Source organism: Ovis aries, chromosome 1 (genome assembly GCF_016772045.2).
Source record: "Ovis aries strain OAR_USU_Benz2616 breed Rambouillet chromosome 1, ARS-UI_Ramb_v3.0, whole genome shotgun sequence".
In the NCBI taxonomy this organism is placed as follows: domain Eukaryota; kingdom Metazoa; phylum Chordata; class Mammalia; order Artiodactyla; family Bovidae; genus Ovis; species Ovis aries.
Genome location: NC_056054.1, coordinates 126,991,910 through 127,017,589, shown reverse-complemented (window position 1 = coordinate 127,017,589; position 25,680 = coordinate 126,991,910). Strand labels below are relative to the sequence as shown.

General features: G+C 40.5%; 1 protein-coding gene across 6 annotated transcripts in view; it reads right to left on the bottom strand.

Moving 5' to 3' along the window:
* GRIK1 (glutamate ionotropic receptor kainate type subunit 1) overlaps positions 1 to 25,680 on the bottom strand; it is a 467,772-nt gene that overhangs the window by 132,621 nt on the left and 309,471 nt on the right. For all 6 annotated transcript variants that reach the window (XM_042229760.2, XM_042229778.2, XM_027978475.3 and 3 more), the window contains exon 4: positions 19,720 to 19,901. In XM_042229760.2, coding sequence (XP_042085694.1) covers positions 19,720 to 19,901 — 182 coding nt within the window. The remainder of the gene's footprint in view (positions 1 to 19,719; positions 19,902 to 25,680) is intronic.

Sequence of the window (25,680 nt, the reverse complement as noted above, 5' to 3'; positions counted from 1 at the left end):
CTTTTGTTGGTCCTGACCTTGGGTCTTCCACATACACTTTTTATTTTATATTCCACAAAAATCCCCATTCTTGACCTTCCTACCTAGAGCCTAGGTCAGTGCTTCTTAGAATGACAATTAAGAAGCAAGTATAGTTAGTCATGGATCACTGAGCTGTCAACTTCGTGGACTCTCCAAGACACGGGTGAACAAGAAACTTTTAGATTGAAATAAAACTAATATCAACTCATTGGAAAAGACCCTGATGCTGGGAATGATTGAAAGCAAAAGTAGAAGAGGGTGGCAGAGGATTAGATGGTTATATAGCATCACTGACTCAGTAGATACAAATTTAGGTAAACTCCAGGAGATAGAGAAGGATAGGGAAACCTGGTGTGCTGTAGTCCATGAGGCTGCAGAGTTAGACATGACTTAGTGACTTAACAACAACAACAAAAAGTCAGTTTCACCAAAGGTGATGTTTTTTTAAACAATTGTGCTTATAATGATTTGTAGACTGATTAGGACTGGCTGGTCTGTTGTCTAATAGTTGTATACATTGCATTTTATAGCATTCATATAACGATTTTCTTTCTGTGTCAACATTGGTATTTCAACTAAAAGTCATTAAGGGATTATGAAAATGTCACATCAAGATAAATGCCAGTTTTTTAAATAAAGAGTGTAATCATAATATGGCATTTTTTAAATGGCTCTCTGCAAAACTGACTTTTTCCTAACAAACAATACTTTAAATTTTGCTACTGTGCTTTGCTGAATTGACCGGGAGGTGCTGACCTAGGCAGTGTATACTTTATCAAGACAGTATTGCCAGGGACTGTTTTTGGCTCTACTGAAATTATTTTTAATGGTGCAAAGCACATTGCATCACACACACTAATAAGTGATAAACATGGCTGTCAATACTATTTATATTGATGCCACATTCCCCTTAATTACTTCCACCAATATTTTAATAATGGTTGTTTCCTAACAGAATTATTTTTACTAAATAACTCCTTGAGATCATATTATTGATGTAGATTTGTAGATGGTAAAAATCTAGCTCTTTCAATACCATTGTATATCTATAGTAGGGATTTATCGAGTACCTATTCTTTTTTATCGAGTACCTTATCTATTTTGCAAGACCCATAGTGTAGACTTCATTAGAGCCACTGCCAATTTTCCAAATTGAAAGGCACATGATAGGATTATATTTTGGGGGTCCTTGAGCTTGGGTGTGGTCATGTGCTGGGTTTGGTCAAGGAAGAGAGAAAGCAACTGATATATGTCACCCTCCTCATCCTGACAGAGATCCCATTCACCCTGACTAACATGTTAGGCGACTAACATGATTATCAGTGCCAGGCAAACTAAGGTTTTATTTTATTTTTTCCTGAATAAATACAATTTTCTGTTTCACGAATACTGCAGAATATGTCATGAGTGTGTTTCGATTATTAGGGACTTCAGGGTCAAAATTGTGGGTCCTCCATTAGCAACTCATCAGGAAAATGGATATATATTCTATGTGCTAATGTCATTCAGATTTATGGTTTTCTTATCTAATTTTCCCCTTGATGCCAACTCCTCTCCTTTCTTAAAAAATATTTATGACTTTGTTTCAAATTATTTTTCTAGGCTTGCTTTGATTCTTTGTATAATAAAGATATAACATAAATAATCATGGTTGAGAGAAGGTTAATAATTTTCTTTTTCCGTAAAGAAAGATGAACTATTTCAATCTGATGTAACTGGGCTGAATAACAAAAAAGGCTTCCAACAAAATACCATTCATCATTAATCATACTCTATGTCCATACAGAATCAATTATAAGAACTCAAAGGTTTTCATAGATGGTGACAGTTCATGTTATGTGTCAACTTGATTGGGCCAAGGGGTGCCCAGATTAAACATTATTTCTGGATGTATCTTTGAGGGTGTTTCCAGATAAATAATCTTTTGAGAAAGCAGATGATCCTCCCCAGTATGGCAGGCATCATCGAATCCCCTGAGAGCTTGATTAGAACAAAAAGGCAGAGGAAGAAGGAATTTACCTCTTTTCCTTCTTGCCTGACTGCTTGAGCTGGGACACTGGCTTTCTCCAGGCCTAGGGCTGAGATTTTCACCACTGAACTCTCCTGGTTTTCAGGCCTACAGTTTCAGACTGTAATTACCCCACAGCTTTCCTGGGTCTCTAGCTTGTAGACGGTAGATTGGGAGCCTTCTCTGTCTCTATGGCTCAACTGGTGAAGAATCCACCTGCAATGCAGGAGACCTAGGCCCAATCAAGGAGACCTAGGTTCGATCCTTGGGTTGGGAAGATCCCCCAGAGAAAGGAAAGGCTACCCACTCCAGTATCCTGGCCTGGACTCTATAGTCTGTGGGGTTGTTTAGGGGAGGCACACTGACTGAAACCGCCCACCCTGGCCAGACACCATAGTGGCCATTTCATGAGTTGTTTTACGACAGGAGGTCCCTGTAAGGAACACAGAACTAATAAGCCACCACCAACCAGAAGAGTTCAGGAAAGGTCAAAAGGAGACAGCACATGTCCGACCACCTCCCAGAATCCTTCTCTCTGGCATCCATCTTGGCTGAGCAAGGCGTGCACCACCAGGAAGGGCTCTGAGTCAGAATAATTGACTAAAGACAACCTGGAAACTAAATCCATCACCATAAAACCGGAGACTGCGAGCCATGTGGCAGAGCTGTTCTCCTGGGCTCCCTTACCCTACTGCTCTCCACCAGGGTGCCCTCTCCCAGTAAAATCTCTTGCTTTGTCAGCATGTGTCTCCTCAGACAGTTCATTTCTGAGTGTTAGACAAGAGCCCAGTTTTGGGTTCCGGAATGGGTCCCCTTTCCTGCAACAGGGTCACAAGAGTCAGACAGGACTGAGTGACTTTCACTTCATTTCACTTCCGTCTCCATAGTTACATGAACCAATTCCTCATAATTAATCTCTTCATGTACATTTCCTATTGGTTCTGTTTCCCCGGAGAACCCTGGCTAATACAGAGAACAATAGAAAAATACTAAAAATTCTACATAGTCTGCATACTTATGATGTTCCATTCTATCTAGATAACAGTCCATATACCAGTGAGGCGAAGGGTGACTGACACCTAAATGAAGGCTTTCTCTCTATCAGGCTACTATAGATATGCCACAAGACTATTCTATTGCTTCAGTGGTTAGAAAATAATTATAGTTTCCTTTTTTTTTGTAGTTAAAATGAATTATTAAGAGGCAGAACAAAACTCATTGCCAGTTGACTTCTGAAAGAACAGTCTAATGACCCCTCTGTTATTAAGATACTTTGAAATATCAGTTCAGTTCAGTTCAGTTGTTCACTCATGTCTGACTCTTTGCAACCCCATGGACTGCAACACGCCAGGCCTCCCTGTCCATCACCGACTCCCGGAGTCCACCCAAACTCATGTCCATTGAGTCGGTGATGCCATCCAACCATCTCATCCTCTGTCATCCCCTTCTCCTCCTGCCTTCAATCTTTCCCAGCATCAGGGTCTTTTCCAATGAGTCAGTTCTTTACATCAGGTGGCCAAAGGATTGAAACCAAAGGAGTTTCAGCTTCAACATCAGTCCTTCCAATGAATACTCAGGACTGATCTCCTTTAGGCTGGACTGGTTGGATCTCCTTGCAGTCCAAGGGATTCTCAAAAGTCTTCTCCAACACCACAGTTCAAAAGTGTCAATTCTTCGGCACTAAGCTTTCTTTATAGTCCAACTCTCACATCCATGCATGACTACTGGAAAAACCATAGCTTTGACTAGGTGGACCTTTATTGGCAAAGTAATGTCTCTGCTTTTGAATATGCTATCTAGGTTGGTCATAACTTTTCTTAATAGTTCTTGTCCAATAACTGATGGCACCACCTTGGCCCAGCTGCTCTTTAGAGTTTTTACAATAGAACCTCATGGTTTTGTTCACAATAACACTGACTCTTTTTGATCTAGCTCTATTGTTCTTAGAAAAGACTACCTCTTGGATTTAGATCAGTAAATGTTATCACATACAGCCTGAGCATCACAAAGGCCATATTTTAGTTTGTCTTGACAGCCCTCATTCAAGTCTAGGTGAAGAGAGTTTGGGGGTCTAATTCCTGTGTTTGGTGAGAGAGTTGGTCTATAAGGACTCTTAGAAAGTCTCTGGGTAAAAGTCTTTCCATAATGTGTTCTGTAATCTTAAGATGCCTATGTTACATTTCAATTGAATTATTTTCCAGGAGGCAATGCAGAGATATGAAGATAGAAACTCACAAACTCTCAGCATCCATTGCTAAAAGCAATTCATATGTCACAAATAATTGGCATAATGCTGCTACCATTGTAGCAGAACCTTAAAATGGAACCTGAAGTATTCCTAAGCAATTTTGAGGGATTCTTGTAATATTTATAAGGATTTTTATTACTGTACCTTTTCATTGACAAAATAGATGTCTTTGAAGTTTATATTGACTAATCTGAACTGTATTGCTCCTTTTATAACCTTCTCAATATCAGGATACATTCTAAACCATCAGACATGGTTTCTAGTCAATAATTTCAAATGAACAGCTTCCAAATATGTGACATGTGATGTGGCTAAAATAATTGTTTTACCAAGATAGAAATAAGTTATTTCAGCATAAGAATAATCTTCAGGAAACAGTTGAATAATATCAAGCCTCAGAGAAGCAATTTTGAGAAGACTTGATCTCTAGGGTGTAACTCTTTCTCACCTGCCAACAGTAGTACTTCTGGCTGTAATTACACTATCCTCTGAGCAGAATGCATCTTGGACAACACAATTTTTAACACTGGTCATCAGTAGAACAAGCTAGGTATAAGTAGGGCTTTAGATCAGTTTTTATTGATACAAAAAGGAAAAGACACTCATATTAATGCTTTCCTGGTGGCTCAGATGGTAAAGAATCTGCCTGCAGTGCAAGAGGCCCAAGTTTGATCCCTGAATTGGGAATATTGCCTGGATAAGGAAATGGCAACCCACTCTAGTATTCTTGCCTGGTAAATCCCATGGACAGAGGAACCTGGTGGTCCATGGGGTTGCAAAGAGTCAGACATGACTGAGAGACTAACATTCATACAACACTAAGTGACTATGACACGTCCACAAAGGGAACAGTGGAATGTAAGAAAAATAGTACTGGATCCCTGAAAACCCTGATATACAGAAAACCACCCATCTCCTTAAAGAGTAGGCTGGATAACGGCCCTTTAAACATGACCACATCCTAATTTCCAGAATCGGTCAATATGTTACTTTACGTGAAAAGGAACTTTGACGATGTGATTAAAGATCTTAATTTATGGGAGATACTCCTGGTTAGGGCTTCCCTTGTGGCTCTGATGGAAAGAATCTGCCTGAAATGCGGGAGATCAGGGTTCAATTCCGTCATCTGAAGCTCCAATACTTTGGCCACTTGATGCGAAGAGCTAACTCATTGGAAAAGACCCTGATGCTGGGAAAGATTGAAGGCAGGAGGAGAAGGGGATGACAGAGGATCAGATGGCTGGATGGCATCACTGACTGGACATGAGTTTGAGCAAACACTGGGAGATACAGAAGGACAGGAAAGCCTGGCACTTTGCAGTCCATGGGGTTGCAAAGAGAAGGACAACACTTGGCAACTAAACAACAATGACAACTCTGGTTTATTCAGATGGGCCCAGGGTAGTCACAGGGGTTCTTATAAGATGGACGCTGATGTTCAGAAGGCAGAGAAGTGACGGGAAGATGGAAACAGAGGGAATACAAGACAATGTGATATGGAACCACAAGCCAAGGAATGAAGACATCTACTGGGGTCACACAGAGTCGGACGTGACTGAAGTGACAGCAGCAGCAGCAGCAGCAGAACTGGAAAAGGCAAGGAATGATTTTTTCCAAATCCTTCAGAAGGGATATAGCCCTGTCAACACCTAGATTTTAGACATCTGACTTCCAGAACTGTCGGAGAATAAATTTACATTGTTTTAAGCCACTCCATTTGTGATCATTGGTTGTTAGGACAGCAACAGGAAGCCAACACACCTCATTTCTTCATCTTTATGGCCTATGAGATTGCACAATTTTGGTGTATTGATATCAAGAGCATGTATTAAAAGGAAAAAATGACTTGTTTGAAGTTGAAAACTTTCTAAATTTCTCTGTGCGTCTCTGCTCACATTCATATACTAACCACACACATGTACACAGATACAAGGTACCCACAGAGAGACTCTAGGGTTCCCTTCCATTGGGAAATCATGCCGTGCAATCTATAAATCCAGGCCACTTTCCCCCTGCCTCCAAGTGAAAACCAAAAAAGTCAAAGATGTTCCACCAAGTGTTGGTGAATGGAATACCTGTACTATTTGGGAGTGTCTTTCAGTCTTAAGTACTATATAAGCTTCTCTTTCCACAGGTATGATCAGAAGAAGAAAGGAAGCTGATACTAATAGATATTAACAAGTGAATTGGAGACCATGGGGTTTAGTTTAGCTTCAGAAGGCAATCCTACTAGAAGAGCCACATGGCATCATCCATGTGCAGAAAGAAAAGATTATGCACTTTAAGGGGTACGTGCTGCTGACAACAGGAGCAGGGAAAAAAAAAAAAACAGATTCCCCTTGCCAAAATGAAACAGGCAACCTGGCAAATAGGAGAGAGTAAAGCTTTTAGAGGATTACATGAACGCAAAGGATAAACTCTTTGCAACATGCAGGGGAAGTTGGTGGAAATCTGATGTGTAAGAGGACCAGAGTGGAAGAAAAGTTTTAATAGCAAAGAACATGTAGCTGATTCACTTCATTGTGTAGCAGAAATTAACAACACTGTAAAGCAATTATATTCCATTTTTTTTTAAAAAAAGAGCTGAATGAATCTAGAAGCTGGAAAGTTAACAGAGAATATGCTGCAGACACTGCAATCTTTTCACAATAAGTTTTTTTCTTACTGGTGGTAATAAAAATTATACCTCAAATTTGCCTGAGGGTCACATTTTGAGGGAGAAATAGTCATGAAATCATTAAATGATGATCTTCCTGGTCTCGTAATATCTTTGTAGCATACAAAAGTTACGATCTGGGTCCTGTTTCTCTGCCTTTTTGGATGACTTTATTTTTTAAATTTATCGAGTAGCTATCAGACTTAGAAAATAATTCTTTCTATCAGTGTTTTTCAGTGCACTAGCCTCTCCAAAGAACTTTGTAGAAAACACCAATGCCTGTACCCCATCACTAAATATTTTGATTTATTTGGTCTAAGGTATATTCTAGGCATTGATATCTGTGATATTGATACTCTCCAGGTGATGCTTACATATAGCCAGAGCTGAGAATCACTCATTTATATCAACCAAGCATATCTTAAAGCTGTAACAATAATGATCAAACCTACTATTTGATAGGGCTTCCCTGGTGATTCAGACGGTAAACAATCTGTCTGCAGTGCAGGAGACCTAGGTTTGATCCCTGGATCAGGAAGATTTCCTGGAGATGGGAATGGCTGACCCACTTCAGTATTCTTGCCTGGAGGATTCCACAGATAGAGGAGCCTGGAGGGCTACAGTCCAAGGGGTTGCAAAGAGTCGGACATGACTGAACAACCAATACTTTCACACTATTTCACTTCACAACATGTCCACTGCCATAACACATTCTTTATCTGCTACTGGGAAGGAAGTGTTTTCATCAGTTTACAGATTTGAAGGATAGAGCATGGTTATAGTATTTGAACCCAAGTGTGATTTCAATCCTGAACTCTCTATGCTTTATTTATAACAGGAGGTCAATGTGGGAAGAAAGTCAGTGATTTGTACAAAGTCTTTCTGGACTTCTAGAACCCAAATAAAAGCATATGGTCCTTGGTGAGAGCAAAGGTAGAAGGACAGGATAGGATCTTTATCTTAAGGAATGAATCCATCAAGCCAAGGAAGCTCGATAAGCTGCCCACTGATCTTTGTTCAAAGAGCTGCACTCCACTCTAAAAGGTAGTACTCTAGGTGATGTCGCAGGTACTATGAGGAGTCTTACTAACTTTTCCTCCTACTGTCAGGAATTCAGACCTACATGGCTCTTCTACTACAACATCTTTACATTTTAGAATTAATTTGATCCTAATTTTAAATCCCTGTAGTGATCTTTCAGGAACTTTAGAATTAATTTGATCCTAATTTTAAATCCCTTTAGTGATCTTTCAGGAACTTTAATCTCTTTAATGTAATCAGCCTTCATCAGGAAAGGGGAATTTATTAGTTACTAAAAAGAATAGCAGTGAAATTGTTAAAATCGTGTAATACATACAATAATAGTTCTTTTGGTGGTGTTGTTGTTGTTCGGTTGCTAAGTCATGTCTGACTCTTTGTGACCCATGAACCATAGCACACCAGCCTCCCCTATCCTTCACCATCTCCAGGAGTTTGCTCAAACTCATGTCCATGAAGTCAGTGATGCCATCCAAACACCTCATCCTCTGCACCCCCTTCTCCTCCTGCCTTCAATCTTTCCCAGCATCAGGGTCTTTTCCAAAGAGTCAGCTCCTCTCAGCAGGTGGCCAAAGTATAGGAGCTTCAGCTTCAGCATCAGTCCTTCCAATGGATAATCAGGGTTGATCTCCTTTAGTATTGACTGGTTTGATCTTTTGTGTAATTGTTATAATGGTAATGTACGCAAGGTATGGGGGACTTGCATGACACTCTAAACAATGCGGCCTTTATGCTTAAGTCAATAAAGGGGTGGGAGATAGTACTCTGGAATTTCAAACATGAGAGGGATAAGATCAGATATTTTATCTAAAATGAACATTTTCTGAGGCTACAAGGAGGCTGGATGGAGTAAAAGAGAGGGAGGGGACTCGTGACCAAGGGATCAATTGTTCTAGCACAGGAGGAAGATGATGAAGGTGAGGGAGAGAAGGAGGCAGAATATGGAACATATTTAGAAGGCAGAATCTTCAGCATTCAGTAACTAATAAATTGGAAAGGTGAGGGAGAGTCAAGGAGATTCCTAGGTTTCTGGCTTGAGTAATTGAATGGTATTTCTAATTACCAAGACAGGGACCAGAGGAGAAACAGGTTGGTTGGAGGAAGGGTGAGGAGGAAGATGTAGTGTGTTAAGTTTGGCATGGAGATTGAATGACATCAGATGGGATCTTCATGAGATCACGAAACAGTGATTCAGGCTGAAGGAAGGTTTGGGAACCACCACTGTGATGTGGTGGGGGAGGTGACAGGGCTAGAATTAGGATTGGGAAGCACTGTATACTCTTGTAGTTTTGTCTAGATACCCTACCTCTAATAATACTGATGACGATTATCTGTAACATGTGGAATATTTCATGTGTCGGTGGTGAGCTGCTTAATGCCTTTAAGGCATTGTTGCATTTAACTATTCTCAAAACAACATGAGTTATGTGCTGTGACATTCCCATTTTACAGATACAGCAAACAGCAAGTTACTAAGTCTTCCACTAAACAACCTCATCCAGTATACTGGAATTTTCCATAGTTTTTTTTTTTTTATAATTCATTTATTTTTAATTAAAAAAATTTTTTTTAACTTTACAATACTGTATTTGTTTTGCCATACATCAACATGAATCCATCACAGGTGTACATAAGTTCTCACCCCTGAACCCCCCTCCCACCTTCCTCCCCATATTAAGTGAAGTATAGTTGATTCACAAAGTTGTGTTGATTTCAGGTGTACACCTGATATATATAGATATAATATGCAATATATAACATATATTATTTTTCAGAGATATAATCCTCTCCTTTTTTAATTTTTATTGGAGTATAGTTACTTTACAATGTTGTATTAGTTTCTGTTGTTCAGTCACTAAGTCGTGTCTGACTCTTTGCAACCCCATGGGCTGCAGCAAGCCAGGCTTCCCACTGTCCATCCCCCAGAGTTTGCTCAGGTTCATGTCCATAGAGTCAGTGATGCTATCCAACCATCTCATCCTCTGCCACCCTCTTCTTTTGCCTGTGAGTCTGTATTATACAGCAAAGTGAATCAGCCAAACGTATACATGCATCCCCTCTTTTCTGGATTTCTTTCGCATTCAAGTCACTGTAGAGTGAGCTATACAGTATGTTCTCATTAGTTATCTATTTTATACATAGTATCAGTAGTGTATATATATCAGTCTCAAGTATTTTATTCTCCCCCTTTACCTCAGCACAGTCTTTAGCACATTGAAAACATCCAATATGTGTTAGCTGAATAAATGGTGACATTTACATGTTACAGGATCACTCTTAAGACAAAAAAACGTGACTAACAGTCATGGGGAAAGTAGGGTGAAGCGATCTTTTTGGTGGAATCTTGCATTTATGATTTTGCATCTTGCATTTATGATTCTTGCAGCTTCCTTGGTGGCTCAGATGGTAAACTGACTGCCTGCTACACGGGAGACCTGGGTTTGATCCCTGGGTCAGGAAGATCCTCTAGAGAAGAAAATGGCAACCCACTCCAGTACTCTTGCTTGGAAAATTCCATGGATGGAGGAGCCTGGTAGGCTACAGTCCATGGGGTTGCAAAGAGTCAGACACGACTGAGTGACTTCACTTTCACTTTGCATTTATGAACGGTTGAAGAAACAGGTATAATTAACATAACAAAGTGATTTCTAACCTACTTCAGTCTTCAGGCCTCTTTATGGAATCTGATAGAAGCTATGGATCCTTTCCCTGAGAAAGGCATGCTGAGGGACACAGACCCCCTTAAAATTTTAAATAGAGCTGAGGTTCATTGATTCTACTTGGGCTTAAGACACGCTTTGATACAGTCTTCAAACTCTTTATATGATTCCTTTTAAATTGCCCCCAATTCCATTGCAAAGATAATTTCTCTTATAGCCTATTACAGCCAAATTTTGATGTAGCTGGAATTAAGCATTAGAGCATTTTCTGAGGCATATATGTGATTTTTATTACCTCTCAATTCAGATTGAAACAAATCTAAGTCCTTTTCCAAATCTACTCATTGAAGATTTTAGAGAATTCTCAAAAGGGCATCTTGTACACTAAGAATATAAACAAATTGCAAACCCCTTCAGGAAATCATTGATTATTCATAAAGCTCAATTAATTCTTGTGTATATTTAATAACACACTCATATCTATGACTATTCCTTACAACCCAAACTAACTATGTGCTCAGGAATTGTAAATAGATTTTAATATCAGCCCGAGAGAAACATAATTAGGATAGGAATGTGCTGCCAAATAATTATATAACATACTACAAATTATCATCTAGTTAGTATAAATTGAGATTCATCACTATTACATTGTCAGAATTTATCCAAGTAATGAACTTATCATCAATTAAGTGTCTCAAAGACTACTAAAGGACTCTCAAAAACCTTAAAAAAGAATGAACTGCTTAATTATTTCCCCATTTCTTTGAAAGTCAACTAAGTACAAGGCCATGTGCAAGTTCTTTATGTCTAGACACTAGTAAGAGGATTCTTGCTTACTTATATGCAGGGAAGCTCAGAGCTAAAGGGAAGATTAGCAACAATTAGAATAGAATCCAACAATCCTTTTTTACAGATGAGCTGACTGGGTTGACAGGCATAAACAGACTTGTTCAAAGTAGAACATTAAGAGGGTCTAAGAAATTCAGATCAATGGCACTTTAGACCCTGGTTTGAAATTCTAGCCCTAGCCCTGTAACCTCATTTTTCTCATCTGTCACATGGGATATTTTGAGACAGTAAAAAGATGTCATTTTAGTCAATACATAGCCTATTCTGACACACACATTTATATACCCAATAAATGGTGTTTATTTTCTCCTATTAGGAGAAGACAAGAATTTGCAACTCACGACTTTCAGTCCAAGACTCTAGTCACAGTCCCTTACCACGTTAGAAATTAGCTTCATGATCTCCAACCAGTATATTGGCATTGGATAGCTAAACTCTTGTGACATTCAGTTTCAAGTTCTCTTATTGCCTTAAAGTGGCAAACATTTGGGGTTTTGTTATTGTCTTTGCTGTTGTGTCTTTATCACCTTCAATCAGTGCTCGACAAATAGGTGTTGGATGAAAGAATAAATTGCTCTACCGAGTCCCTACAATGTTCACTACTGAGCTTCAGTAGAAACAGCATTTCTTGCGGACTTGTGTAAACTAGAAATGATTGGATATCTGAGAATCAAGGGAAATAACTGCATTCAAGAAGTAGAAAGCTTAATTAAGTGTGTTCCAGGTGCCATTACTTGAAGAATCATTTGACATCTTGATGTACCCAATAGCAGTAGAATAAGATACTTTCTTTTCCTTTTAAATCCTGAGACAAGTATCAAATCACAGCCTAGCCACTAGCTAGTTCTGTGACTTTGGGTAAGTTATGAAACCTCTCTGAGCTCTGTCAGTTTCTTGTATGCAGAATTTTCTCATACAAATTAAATGAACGATTCATTTAACCTGCTTTGCACAGTACCTGGCACATGATAAGTGTTGAGTAAAAGGTAGCTTCTATGATCTTTGACTTATTCTATGCATTCTATGACTAGAAATAATGGACTTGGGGATGACTTAGTGATGTAAGTTCCAAACACAGGTGTGCAACCTCTTATCATGTCAGTGTATACTGCTTAATTTGATGCCTTCTGTCCTAAGACATAAAGACTGATGGTGTTTCTGTCCTGCGAAAACGTGAAATGAAACCCATCTAAAACGTGAAATTATATCCATTGAACTACTTCCTCTTGCCTTAGTCACAGCTGTTAGGCATAGCTTATATGAGGGAAAAAAAATCAATGCACAAAATTATTTGATTAATCAGCATTGCCACTGCACTTCCTAGCAGAGGGAAGCTGGGCATTAAAAAAAAAATGCATTTTCTGTCTGGCCTCATTTTTATGTTAATTGAAACAAAAGGAAAGGAAAAAAAAGCAACAAAAGCACACAAATGTTGATGGGAGAAAATGCAATATAATTTCACAAAATATTTTGGTACTAAAATGTTTTATGGAGACTAATGGTTCAATTATAGCTTAATGCTTATTGCCACGAGTGTTGTAAGGGAGGAAAACATCTCCCCTCTGATGTACTTGCTCATGTAAACAAGAGAGCAGGTTTCCTGAGTCAGAAACAGTATGTTCTCACTCACCCAGTGGCCACTCTCTAGCTCAGAAAATCGGTCCAGCCCTAGAGCAGTATCCCAGCTGGATGGAGCACCATTGCGTCCCCTCCCTCCCCATCAGAGGACCATTAAGTTTCCGCTACTTATGCTTGAAATACTGACTTGCTTTCTCAATCCTATTACAGGGTTTGAAAACAACTCTGCTCTTCTCCAAAGAAGCACGTTTATTTTCAGGTCGTGAAATGCATTTTATTAGCTCAAACGTATCACAGTTAATAATACAGGACTTTGGGGTTGAATGAAACCTTTCTTTTGAGGAAACTGAGGCACAGAGGACTTGTCCACTGTGCCTGACAGAGCTGAGAGTTCAGCATACTGAGTGGGGTAGAAGAAAGATTATTTATGAACAGCCTCAAGCACAGTTCTTGGAACATGTGTTTTGTTTATTCATTCAGTAGAAATGTATTGAGCCCTTATTGTGTGTTAACGTAATTGATATTGGGGATTTGGGAGAATGAGACAAAGAAGGCGTATATCCTCTTTTATAGAAGAGTATAGGAGGGGATGCGGATAACAAATGGATCAATGTCTTTAATTATAAATTTTTATTAGCGTTACAAAGCAACTAAGTAGAGCGCAAGGTCACAAGGGACGAGAAATGGTTTCCTTCTTTGGGACTTCCCTGGTGATCTGCCTTGCAAGGCAGGGAATGTGAGTTCGATCGCTGGTGTGCTAAGTTGTTTCAGTCGTGTCTGAGTCTTTGAGACTCCATGGACTGTAGCCCACCAGGTTCCTTTGTTCATCAGATTCTCCAGACAAGAAAACTGGACTGGATTGCCATTTCTTCCTCTAGGAGATCTTCCCGACCCAGGGATCAAACCCATGTCTTCCACGTCTCCTGCATTGCAGGCAGATCCTTTACCCACTGAGCCACCTGGAAAGCCCCTTAATCCCTGGTGGGGGAACTAAAATCCCATAAGCTGTGTAGCAACTCAGCCTGCACATTGCAACTACTGAGCCCACATACTGCCACTAGAGAATCCATGCACTGCAACAAAAGATCCTGACTGTCACAATTAAGACCTGTTGCAGCCAAATAAATGAATATTTTTTAAAAAATGAGTTATTTCTTCTTTATCTCCCAGTGATTAATCACAATGGGTTAGGTGAGGCTGACTTTGGAAAAAGGTATTGGCAATTGCAAGTGCAAAAATCATACCGAAGAGAAAGAGGCCATGTTACATATCCAGGCAGAGTGTCCCTGAAATAGGGTATTGGAGACTGGCTAGAGGGGGGAGGGGGGGTTATATTACATAGGTCACAGGAGTTTGCATTAAGAGCATGTTCTGTTGATAAAATTAATACTGTCCCTGAGCTTCAATTTTCATTTGCAAAAAAAAAAAAAAGATAGTACCAATTTTATCAAAGGCTCTAATGTTTATGAAAGGAGAATGTTGCTTATCACCCAGCATGGCACCAGACATATGTTTGGAATTCCCTGCCCAGAGTCCTCCTACCCTGTGCCTCATCTATAAATTCATCTGCCATCAGCTACTCTCTTGGTAGAATCACATTCCATGGGAATGAGCGGAGGTGAAAATGTGGCGGACAGTGAGGAGTCATGGGGAGGAGAAAGAGACCTGGGGGAAGTAGAAGTCAGGAGGAGCTGGTGACCTGGGATTTCGACATTAACGGTGGACTAAGTGGTGTGCAGGATCCTCTGAAAGCAGCAGGATGCCTGCTGGGAGGTGGTGGGGGGACAGGGGGTGAAGAAGACCCCTAGTGACCTGACGGTCCCATGTGTATGTTGATGCTTGTTGGGGCCACTCTCAGACTGCAGAAATTCACAAAGACAGTTTGTTCACACGAGAGCTCTGCTCCTCCGTAGCCTAATCAAGTCTTGACATTTGAATTTCTAACAAATTTTTGGGAAATAACTTTTCAGATTCTCATCATATAGTACTTGTTCAATATGAATAGAAATAATTACTTTGCTGAAGTGATTAGCATGCCCAAGAATGACTATAGACTTTCTCCCAGTTTTTACTTTTAGATAAATGTCAAATATCTTCCTTAAAGTGCATTGGATTTCTCTTTTCTAAAGAATCATTAAAAAGTGGTAAAATATGATGAAGGTGTAGGGAAGTATAGAAAAATAATGAGAAATGTGCATGAGAAGAAAGCCAAGTTGACCTGGCAGAGAAAATTTTCTCAGCAGTAATTGTAGTCACCAAAGAAGTAAAAGCTAATAATACTAATACATCTAAAGGAGAAGAGCAGTAAGTGGTTGTATTTTCCCCAGACATTGCTGGAAGCCTAGTTCAGAATGGAAGGCTTCTCCATTCTGAAATGCAGGCCCTTTATGGTAAAGTAGACTCACAGTTTCTGAGATCAGGTGGTCTGCAGACCTAGTCCGGCAGTTCAGAGAGTGACCTTGTATGAAGCACTTAACCCATCTGAGCTTCAGTGTTGTCAACTCTGAAGTGAGAATGCCAAATTTACCTCAGGATAAACTGTGATAAACCAGGAAAAGCAGTCAATCCTAAAGGAAATCAACCCTGAATATTCACTGCAAGGACTGATGCTGAAGCTGAATCTCCAATACTCTGACCAACTGATGGAGTGAGCCTACTCATTGGAAAAGGCCCTGATGTTGGGAAAGATTGAAGGCAGGAAGAGAAGAGTGCGGCAGAGGATGAGATGGTTGGACGGCATCACTGACTCAATGGACATGAAATTGAGCAATCTTTGGGAGCAAACTTTGGGAGATAGTGAGGGACAGGGAAAACTTTGGGAGATAGTGAAGGACAGGGAAACCTAGCATGCTGCAGTCCACGGAGTCCCAAAGAGTTGGATGTGACTTAGCGACTAAACAACAATAACAACAACCTGAGATGACATGAGATGACATACAGGGTGTCAGATACCGTCTTTGGTGTCTCTGTGAAAGAGATGAGTCTCTTTCCTTCCTTTCTTTCCCTCAGGAGAAAGAGATAGGTTAAGTGGTGGCTGGAATAGGACCCTAGACTCCTGAATCCTCAAACTCCCTAGAGATACTCTGCAGACATGCAGGAAAGGTCTCAGAAAAAGCTTCTATATGTAGTTGCCCAGGGATAATGGAGCAAGTTCAGCTGAGTCACATAGAGTATCCATTCACACAGGGTGCCCCACTTTGCCCAGAATAGAAAGTCCTAAGGCCTTTTTTATAACTTTTCAAACCATGACAGATTCTTGGAGGTCCAAATGAAGCCCATCCAACCAACCTGGGTCCTTTGCTTTGATTGCAAAAATGGGTAATACTTCTACCCCATGCAGTAAGATAAGGGTTTCATGTTGGAACCTTTTAAAAAGGTTCCCCTCCCCTCCCAATTTTTTCAGATCTTTGGTCTATAACAAAGAGGGGATGAACAGTCTCTTCAGTTGCTTTCCCTCAGCTCCATAGCCAGTTGTACCATTCAGATGAGTAGGGAAGGCAAATGCAAGATAAAACATGATAAGACAGGATGGAGAAAGAAGTGTTTGGGTCAATGACTTAGGCAAAACTGAACTGATTCTATTTTTCTTTGCCCCTATCAGACAATCCTTGAGAGGGCTCATCTTGGATGATTTTCTGTTTTATTTTCATTTAAAAATTTTCCTTTGAATGATGTAATCTCTATTCTACAAGGAAAGGATCACTTGTAATCAAAGGAACTGTATATCCACATTTAGCAAAATAGAGCAGAAGCTAGCAGCCCCTTGCATGACCACCAGACATTTCTCTTGCCTGTTCTAAGCCTGCCCTTTGGGAGAGATATGACCAGTTATGTGAGCCAAATAGATTTCTAACCAAGAGAAGCCTCATCAGCAAATCATCCCCTTAAATGTAACAGAAGTCCCTGGCTTCACTTATAAAAGACTCTTGGGATAGGATGCTTCTTTGCATTTTGAGGGCTCCGCATAAAATCTGGGTGTTTTTCTCAGTTCTGGTCCACACTCCATTACACACTTTAATGACTGCATTAAAATTCTCAAATGAAGCTTTGGGATAAAGGGCAGCTGATTATATTTATTCATCTTTCAGTGCTGACATCACTGCAATATGCTTGCTTTCTTTACTGAAAGGTACTTATAATATCCAAAGACGTGTTAATGGAACTATAGTTTAGAAGTAAGTAACGGCTAGTTTGCCTAACTGGAGAAGAAGCGTGTCACAGTGGAAAAACCACCAGGTGGGATAAAGGAGGCTGAGTTCTAGTTCTTGGCTGGGTCACTATGGAAAGTCATGTTACCTCCTATAAAGTGAGCGGATTCACTTTGATGATGTCTATGATTGTTTTCAGTGGCAATTTTAAATTCATCCTGTGACTCAATGGCTTCCAAGAAATGCCCTTCAGGTATTAGATATAAGACTGGAGAGTCAAGCAGGACGACTGTGCCAAGAGATCTCTTCCAAGTTACTCAGAAATCCACAGCTCTGCACCTGCATGGAGGGGTTGGTCTACTTGTGAAATTAGTGTGCATTACCAGTCAACCACACAGCTCACCCAATATCTTTTAAACTAGTAAGTAAGTAAATATGTGTTAGTTACTCAGTCGTGTCTGATTCTCTGTGACTCCATGGACTCATCTGTCTATGGAATTCTCCAGGCAAGAATCTAGAGTGGGTAGCTATTTCCTTCTTTAGGGGATCTTCCCTACCCAGGGATGGAAACTGAGTCTCCTGAACTGCAGGCAGATTCTTTACCCTCTGAGCCACCTGGGAAGCCTGCAGAGTGCAATAACACCTTGTGCCATTTTAGATAAAAACATTGCCTCAGGCGACAGTGACCACTTGAAAATCAGAAAGTCACTAGTCTGGTCATGTAAATATAACCTGGTTACTTTTGCCTACTTTCCTTCAATTCAATTCCCTGACTCTTATTAATGCTTCTATTTTATTGTTATTATTTTATTAGCATTTGTTGAGGTAGAGTTGCTTTACAATGTGGTGTTAGTTTCCGCTGTACAGCATGACTCAGCTACATGTATATATATATATATATATCCCCGCCCTCATGCACCCCAATGTTTACAGTAGCACTATTTACAATAGCCAGAGCTATATTCACTCTTAAATTGAATGGATAAAGATGTGGTACATATATTCAATGGACTATTACTCAGCCATAAAAAGGAACAAAGTCAGGTCATCTGTAAACCTAGAGACTATCTTACAGAGCGTAGTAAGTCAGAAAGAGAAAAGCAAATATCTATATTAACAATGTATGTGGAATGCTTCTATTTTAAACCCCCAGCTTGCTTTTCCCATTGTCTTTGTCTATGCTAGACAAGGCATTTCTCAAGGCATTGTAGGCTAAATAGTCCTCTGTTGCAGATGGGGGAGGGGTGTGGACTTTGTGCCTTATAGGATGTTTAGCAGCATCCTTGGGGTCGAACTACTAGCTGTCGGTGGAGTGCCACTGTCCCCTGTACGACGACCAGAAATGTCTCCAGACATCTAGAAGTCCCTGAGGGGTGAAATCACTCTGATTTGAGAGCCACTACTTCACTTTCACGTTTCACTTTAATGCATTGGAGAAGGAAATGGCAACCCACTCCAGTGTTCTTGCTTGGAGAATCCCAGCAATGGGGGACCCTGGGGGACTGCTGTCTATAGGGTCGCACAGAGTCGGACATGACTGAAGCAACTTAGCAGCAGCAGCAGCAGTCTAGGTTTCAGAGAAGACAATAGCAACCCACTCCATTACTCTTGCCTGGAAAGTCCCATGGGCAGAGAAGCCTGGTAGGCTGCAGTCCATGGGGTTGCGAAGAGTCAGACATGACTGAGCAACTTCACTTTCACTTTTCACTTTCATGCTTTGGAGAAGGAAATGGCAACCCACTCCAGTGTTCTTGCCTGGAGAATCCCAGCGACGGGGGAGCCTGGTGGGCTGCCATCTATGGGGTCACACAGAGTCGGACACGACTGAAGCGACTTAGCAGTAGCAGCAGCAGCAGTCTAGGTTTAATCTTTTTTTTTTTTTTTCCCTTTTAATTCTGAACTTTCTTGGGCAATGCTACATCCCGAAATGTCCAGAAAGTACTACTCTGTTGTTATCACTCTTAACATTACATTCATCTTTCATTTATATAAGGTTTCGCAATTTATCAAGTGTTTTCACCCACATTATCCATGGAGATCAAGGCATGGCAGCTCCTGGTATGGAACAAATGAGGAGAGAGAAGCATCTTTTCTGTGACTTGTCCCTGTTTCCCTTTTTTACCACACTTGAAATCTTGCATGTTTCACAGAAGAGGACTTGCCATGAGGAAGACATATTTAGGACAAGTCAGGCACTGTATAAATAAAATCTGGTGGATTTCTGAGACATAAAATAAAAGAGATGCTTTATCACCTGAAATGATACTCATCTCAATGTCTGCTGGCAAGATCTACTAATCTCTCAAGAAGGACACAGGACCATACCAACAGCTGGTTTCAAAGAAACCTGAGCCCAGTGGCTCTTTAAAAGGGTTCTGAAAACTGCAATCTTCAGCCTAAATGAACTGCTGGAGTTTTACCATGCCGCACTCAGTGATACCGGATGGCATTTTTGAGAAAGAGAAATGAACACATTCCCCTCCTTTTCTCTTCCTCCCTCCGCCTCTTACCTGCTTAAGGATCTCAGCGGCTGTTTCATGCGAACAATCAAATATCACGTAGAACTCCTTGCCTTTCTTCATCTCCTTGAGTAACGGCTTAGCATCTTTATTCCCAGAGGGCAGCTGGCGGATTTTGATTTTAATATTGTATCTGGAGGGAGCTTTGATGAGCTCTTGCAGGCGAATGAGACCTAGAAAATGACATTCAATCAGGCAACAGACTGTCCTGTCCAGAGTATTTGTTTATTGCCATTTACAGTCAAACTCATATCATTCCCCCAATATATCAAGAGGCCACCTACCTAAAGGTTGCATTATTGACTGCTCATTTATCATTCTTGCTTCTATGGTGGATCATACTATATTTTCCTTTTGTGGGTATATGTGGCTAGAAGCACAATTTTCCCAAGAGGATTTTGAATTTTTTTTAGAATGCAGTTGTCCTCTCCAGCTTTTACCACAAATCGTTAGCAAATCAAGTCAATAACTGTAAAACTTTAGTAAACAAAATTTGCTTGATGTTTTCAAAGGTCCTTGAGGTAATGGATATACCGTCTTACTTAAAAACAAACAAACAAACAGCAAAATACTAGAATTTCTTGGGACTATAAACCTCTGCAACCCTTTCATCAAACATTTATATATAACATACTGTTTTGCAGTTAATTGGTTGGGCTGTTCTATATCATCTTTCAGTTCCTGCCATATAAGCTATTTATAAATGGCTTGTTTTTTCTTTCTAATATAACTGAATATTGAATGGGAAAATACTTTCTTGATTAAAAGAAAAGACCACTGAATATTTAAAAAGTCATGATAATAAGGGCAGAAGCATATTCTTTAAAAAATCTACCATTTGGTGCTTATAGGAGTGTATACAGCAAACTCAACTAACTTGAGGAATGTTTAATTCACCACAAAAATAAATCCAGTGAACTGCACCATTGTTTCAAACAGAAGTGTTTTACTAAGGCAAGAAAAACAGCTATATAAAGCCTGAGCCTTATTTCCCTAATGTTAACTGGTGTTTGTTACACTGCGCGATGTTGGCTCTTACTCAAGGACTCCCACTGGAAAATTGAATATTTTTTTTTTTTTTACTACACAGTCTGTGCCTTCAGGATGTGTCAGCTTCAAGTAATCAATAGGAAATATTAAGCTTTGTCACTCTTCAGATAGAAATCGTGGTATACACCATGCAAGATAGCATATACACGCTGGCTACCTCTGGACTTGAGGCACTTCTTTCATTTTTTTGTTTTGTTTATTTAGTTATTTGTAAGAATCTGCCTGCGGTGAAGGAGACCCAGTTTCTTTCCCCAGGTTGGGAAGATCCCCTGGAGAAGGAAATGGCAACCCACTCCAGCGTTCTTGCCTGGGAAATCCCATGGACAGAGGAACCTGGGGGCTACACTCCATGGGGTCACAAAGAGTCGGACACAACTGAGCGACTAACACTCTCACTTTTACCCTTCCCCCTAGAAGCTACATTTTTGTGTCTAAAATGTTATGAGTTCTCTCACACCTTGGGTAAGTGTGGTTCTGAAGTACAGTAAATTTGAGAGAAAGTTACTCTTCAGGGTTAAATGAACCAGCACAAGGAAAGAAGGAGTTGTAGAATCATATCGAAATTTAGTGCTCATTATCTTTCTTCATTTTTTAACTTCCTGGGAACTTGCTTCTTTTCAAGTCAGTGTGATTGAAGTCTCCCAGGTACTGATGTGGTTGAAGGCTCCCAGTTACCTCACCTACTTCCTCAGTGGCTCAGTGGTTCAGCAGGTAAAGAATCTGCTTGCAATGCAGGAGACACAGGAGATGCCAGTTTGATCCCTGGGTTGGGAAGATACCTTGGAGGGAGAAGTGGCAAACCACTCCAGTATTCTTGCCTGGAGAATCCTATGGACAGAGGAGCCACGGGCTACACCCACGGGCTGTTACTTGTCCTCTTACTTCCAGAATCACTTGTCCTGAGCACCTGGTGGGTAACTAGAACAAAACTGAGGACACTGACTTGTGCATTTGTTCCTCTTTACAATAACCCTGTGAAGAAAGTGTTTTCATCTTCATTATTTTACATACGAAAATCAAGGCTCAGAGTAATGAAGTAACTTACTCATGGTTACAATGTTAGGAGGAGCCGTGGATTCAAATTGCCTGTGGGTCCAGCTCTCAGTCTTTCCATGTCACCATCATGCATTGCAAATACAAATTTGTTGATGCTTGAGGGAACAGGTATAACTTCGGATTATTTGATGGGATGGGGAAAAAGTTGAAAGAGGTACCCACTCTCCTTTCTTCTTTACTCTAGGCTGCTTGCGAGTCTCTTCCATAATTTTTTTTTTCCCCTATTGCCCTCTTGCTTTATAATCAGATTTTTTTTTTTTAATTTGAGCATGGCCACAAGGGAGATCAATGTGGCCTTTAAATAAAATAAGCAAAAATTTTAAGAATTTCATTTCATATGCTGCCACAAGCCACTCTTTTGTTCTTTGCTAAATGGAATGTCAGTCTTGAAGTGCATCTTCCCAGACACATTAAGAGCCTTTAAAGTTGAATGCTTTCTCTCCCTTCATTCATTCATGTTTATGGGAAAACATTTCCTGGTTGTTCACTGTATGCCAAGTACCACACTAAGAGTTGGAAACACATGAATACATCTTGCTTTAAGGTTTTCACAGCTCATAGAAGGATTTCATCCCATCAAATCTTGTGATGTACATGGACAGCTCTTATTACTTAATTTCATAAATTATGACCCAAGGCTAATTGGGGCTGGACCAACTTGCTCAACGTTGTTAAGGCTTACTGTTATTCAGTCACTAAGTCATGTCTAACTCTTTGGGACCCCATGGACTGCAGTATGCCAGGCTTCCCTGTCCTCCACTATCTCCCTGAATTTGCTAAAGCTCATGTTCACTGAGTCAGTGATGCTATCTAATCATCTCACCCTCTGCTGCCCTCTTCTCCATTTGCCTTCAATCTTTCCCAGCATCAGGGTCTTTTCTAATGAGTTGGCTGTTCTCATTGGTGGCCAAAGTACTGGAGCTTCAGCTTCAGCATCAGTCCTTACAATGAGTATTCAGGGTTGATTTCCCTTAGGATTGACTGGTTTCATTTCCTTGCTGTCCAAGGGACTCTCAAGAGTCCTCTCCAGCACCATAGTTTGAAAGCATCAATTCTTAGGCGCTCAGTCTTCTCTATGGTCTAACTCTCACATCTGTACATGACTACTGAAAAAAACAAAAACAAAAACATAGCTTTGACCATAAGGACTTTGTTGGCAAAATAATGTCTTAACTTTTTAATGCACCATCTAGGTTTGTCATAGCCTTCCTTCCAAGAAGCAATTGTCTTCTAATTTCATGGCTGCAGTCACCATCTGCAGTGATTCTGGAGCTTAAGAAGAGAAAATCTGCCCCTGCTTCCACTTTTTCCCCTTCTATTTGCCATGAAGTGATGGGACCCAATGGCATGATCTCAGTTTTTTTAACGTTGAATATGGTTACTGAGTGAGTTGACTCATGGGGTCTCAAAGAGTCGGACACGACTGAGCGGCTGAACTGAACTGAACTGAACTGATGGCTACTGGGAGGCAGATATAGGGCATAAAGCCAGGTTCACCTCTGACTGCTCAATCCAGGGCTCTTTTCACCAAATCAATCACCCCTCCTGACTATAGAACAATAGACTGGTTCCAAATAGGAAAAGTAGTCAAGGCTGTATATTGTCACCCTGCTTATTTAACTTATATGCAGAATACATTATGAGAAACGCTGGACTGGAAGAAGCACAAGCTGGAATCTAGATTGCCGGGAGAAATATCAATAACCTCAGATACGCAGATGACACCACCCTTATGGCAGAAAGTGAAGAGGAACTAAAAGCCTCTTGATGAAAGTGAAAGTAGAGAGTGAAAAAGTTGGCTTAAAGCTCAACATTCAGAAAACAAAGATCATGGCATCTGGTCCCATCACTTCATGGCAAATAGATGGGGAAACAGTGGAAACAGTGTCAGACTTTATTTTTTTGGGCTCCAAAATCACTGAAGATGGTGACTGCAGCCATGAAATTAAAAGACGCTTACTCCTTGGAAGGAAAGTTATGACCAACCTAGATAGCATATTGAAAAGCACAGACATTACTTTGCCAACAAAGGTCCATCTAGTCAAGGCTATGGTTTTTCCAGTAGTCATGTATGGATGTGAGAGTTGGACTGTGAAGAAAGCTGAGTGCTGAAGAATTGATGCTTTTGAACTGTGGTGTTGGAGAAGACTCTTGAGAGTCCCTTGAACTGCAAGGAGATCCAACCAGTCCATTCTAAGGAGATCAGTCCTGGGATTTCTTTGGAAGGACTGATGCTAAAGCTGAATCTCCAGTACTTTGGTCACCTCATTGGCCAAAGTACTAGAGGAAGAGTTGACTCATTGGAAAAGACTGATGCTGAGAGGGATTGAGGGCAGGAGGAGAAAGGGACAACAGAGGATGAGATGGCTGGATGGCATCGATGGACGTGAGTCTGAGTGAACTCCGGGAGTTGGTGATGGACAGGGAGGCCTGGCGTGCTGCAGTTCATGGGGCTGCAAAGAATCGGACACGACTGAGCAACCAAACTGAACTGAACTGAACTGAACTATGAAATTTAAGATCAAATATTTAACTGACTGAATGACTAACTAACTATATAAATAAATATCTGTGTAAATAAATAGAGAGAAAGAAAGAAATTTAGACCAGCATAAAACATTCAGCCTTTATTTGGCAAATGAATCCATTAATAAACAGGCTCCCTCCTCCAAAAAAGTAACTGTGAGCTTCCACAATTGTTTCATAAAATAAAGTTTTTAATATCTAGAGAAAGGAGAACTCAGTACAAAAGACTAGCTTTTAATTGGACTAAATTCATCTTTTGGAGAAACTCACTGCTAAACCCTAATTTACTCATTTTGTCCTTATACAGGTGAATTTGCCTCAGGAAAGAGAGCATCAGCAGATTTAAAGATTACAGACCCAAGATGCAGAAAGAATAAAGAGCAAGGAGGGGGAGGTTTACATTTCTCTTCCAAAGCAATTGTTTGCTTTCAAAAAAAGGAAAAAACAACCTTTCTGCCTTCATTAACAAACAGCAGAATTTACAATTTGAAAGGCTTTTTTAGTTCACAGGAGACAAACATTTAGAGAAGACTTCCCTTTTGTTTGCATTTTGCAGCAATCCATTAATCGTTTACATCTCATTGTAAAGAAGCTAAAACTTGTTTTTAAACTAGTCATTACTTCAGGGAAAGATAATTGATTTGGACTGCTGCTGCTGCTGCTAAGTCGCTTCAGCCGTGTCCAACTCTGTGCGACCCCATAGACCCCATAGGGAGCCCACCAGGCTCCCCCGTCCCTGGGATTCTCCAGGCAAGAACGCTGGAGTGGGTTGCCAATGCAACCCAATGCAGGAAAGTGCAAAGTGAAAGCAAAGTCACTCAGTCGTGTCTGACTCTTCGCGACCCCATGGACTTCAGTCTACAGGCTCCTCCGTCCATGCGATTTTCCAGGCAAGAGTATTAGAGTGAGGTGCCATTGCCTTTTCCATTGATTTGGACACTACTCCTAATTTTGCTGTGCTACCCTAACAGTGCAGTTGGTAAAGAAGCCACTTGTAATGCAGGAGACCTCAGTTTGATTCCTTGGTCGGTAAGATCCCCTGGAGAAGGGAACAGCTACCAACTCCAGTATTCTGGCTGGGAGAATTCCATGGGTTGTATAGTCCATGGGGTTGGAAGAGTTGGACGTGACCTAACTTTTCACTTCACTTCCTTTTTGCTAATGGTCCTCCTTTGTGAGGATGACAGCCCTGCCTGTCAGCCAGTGCTTCCAGGATTGGAGTCCAGTTGGAGAGATGGTAAGGGTGCAGGCAAACCTGGCCATGGTGATGGGTTTTCTAGCCCACTGCGTAGTTTGTCATTGTTTAGTCACCCTGTCATG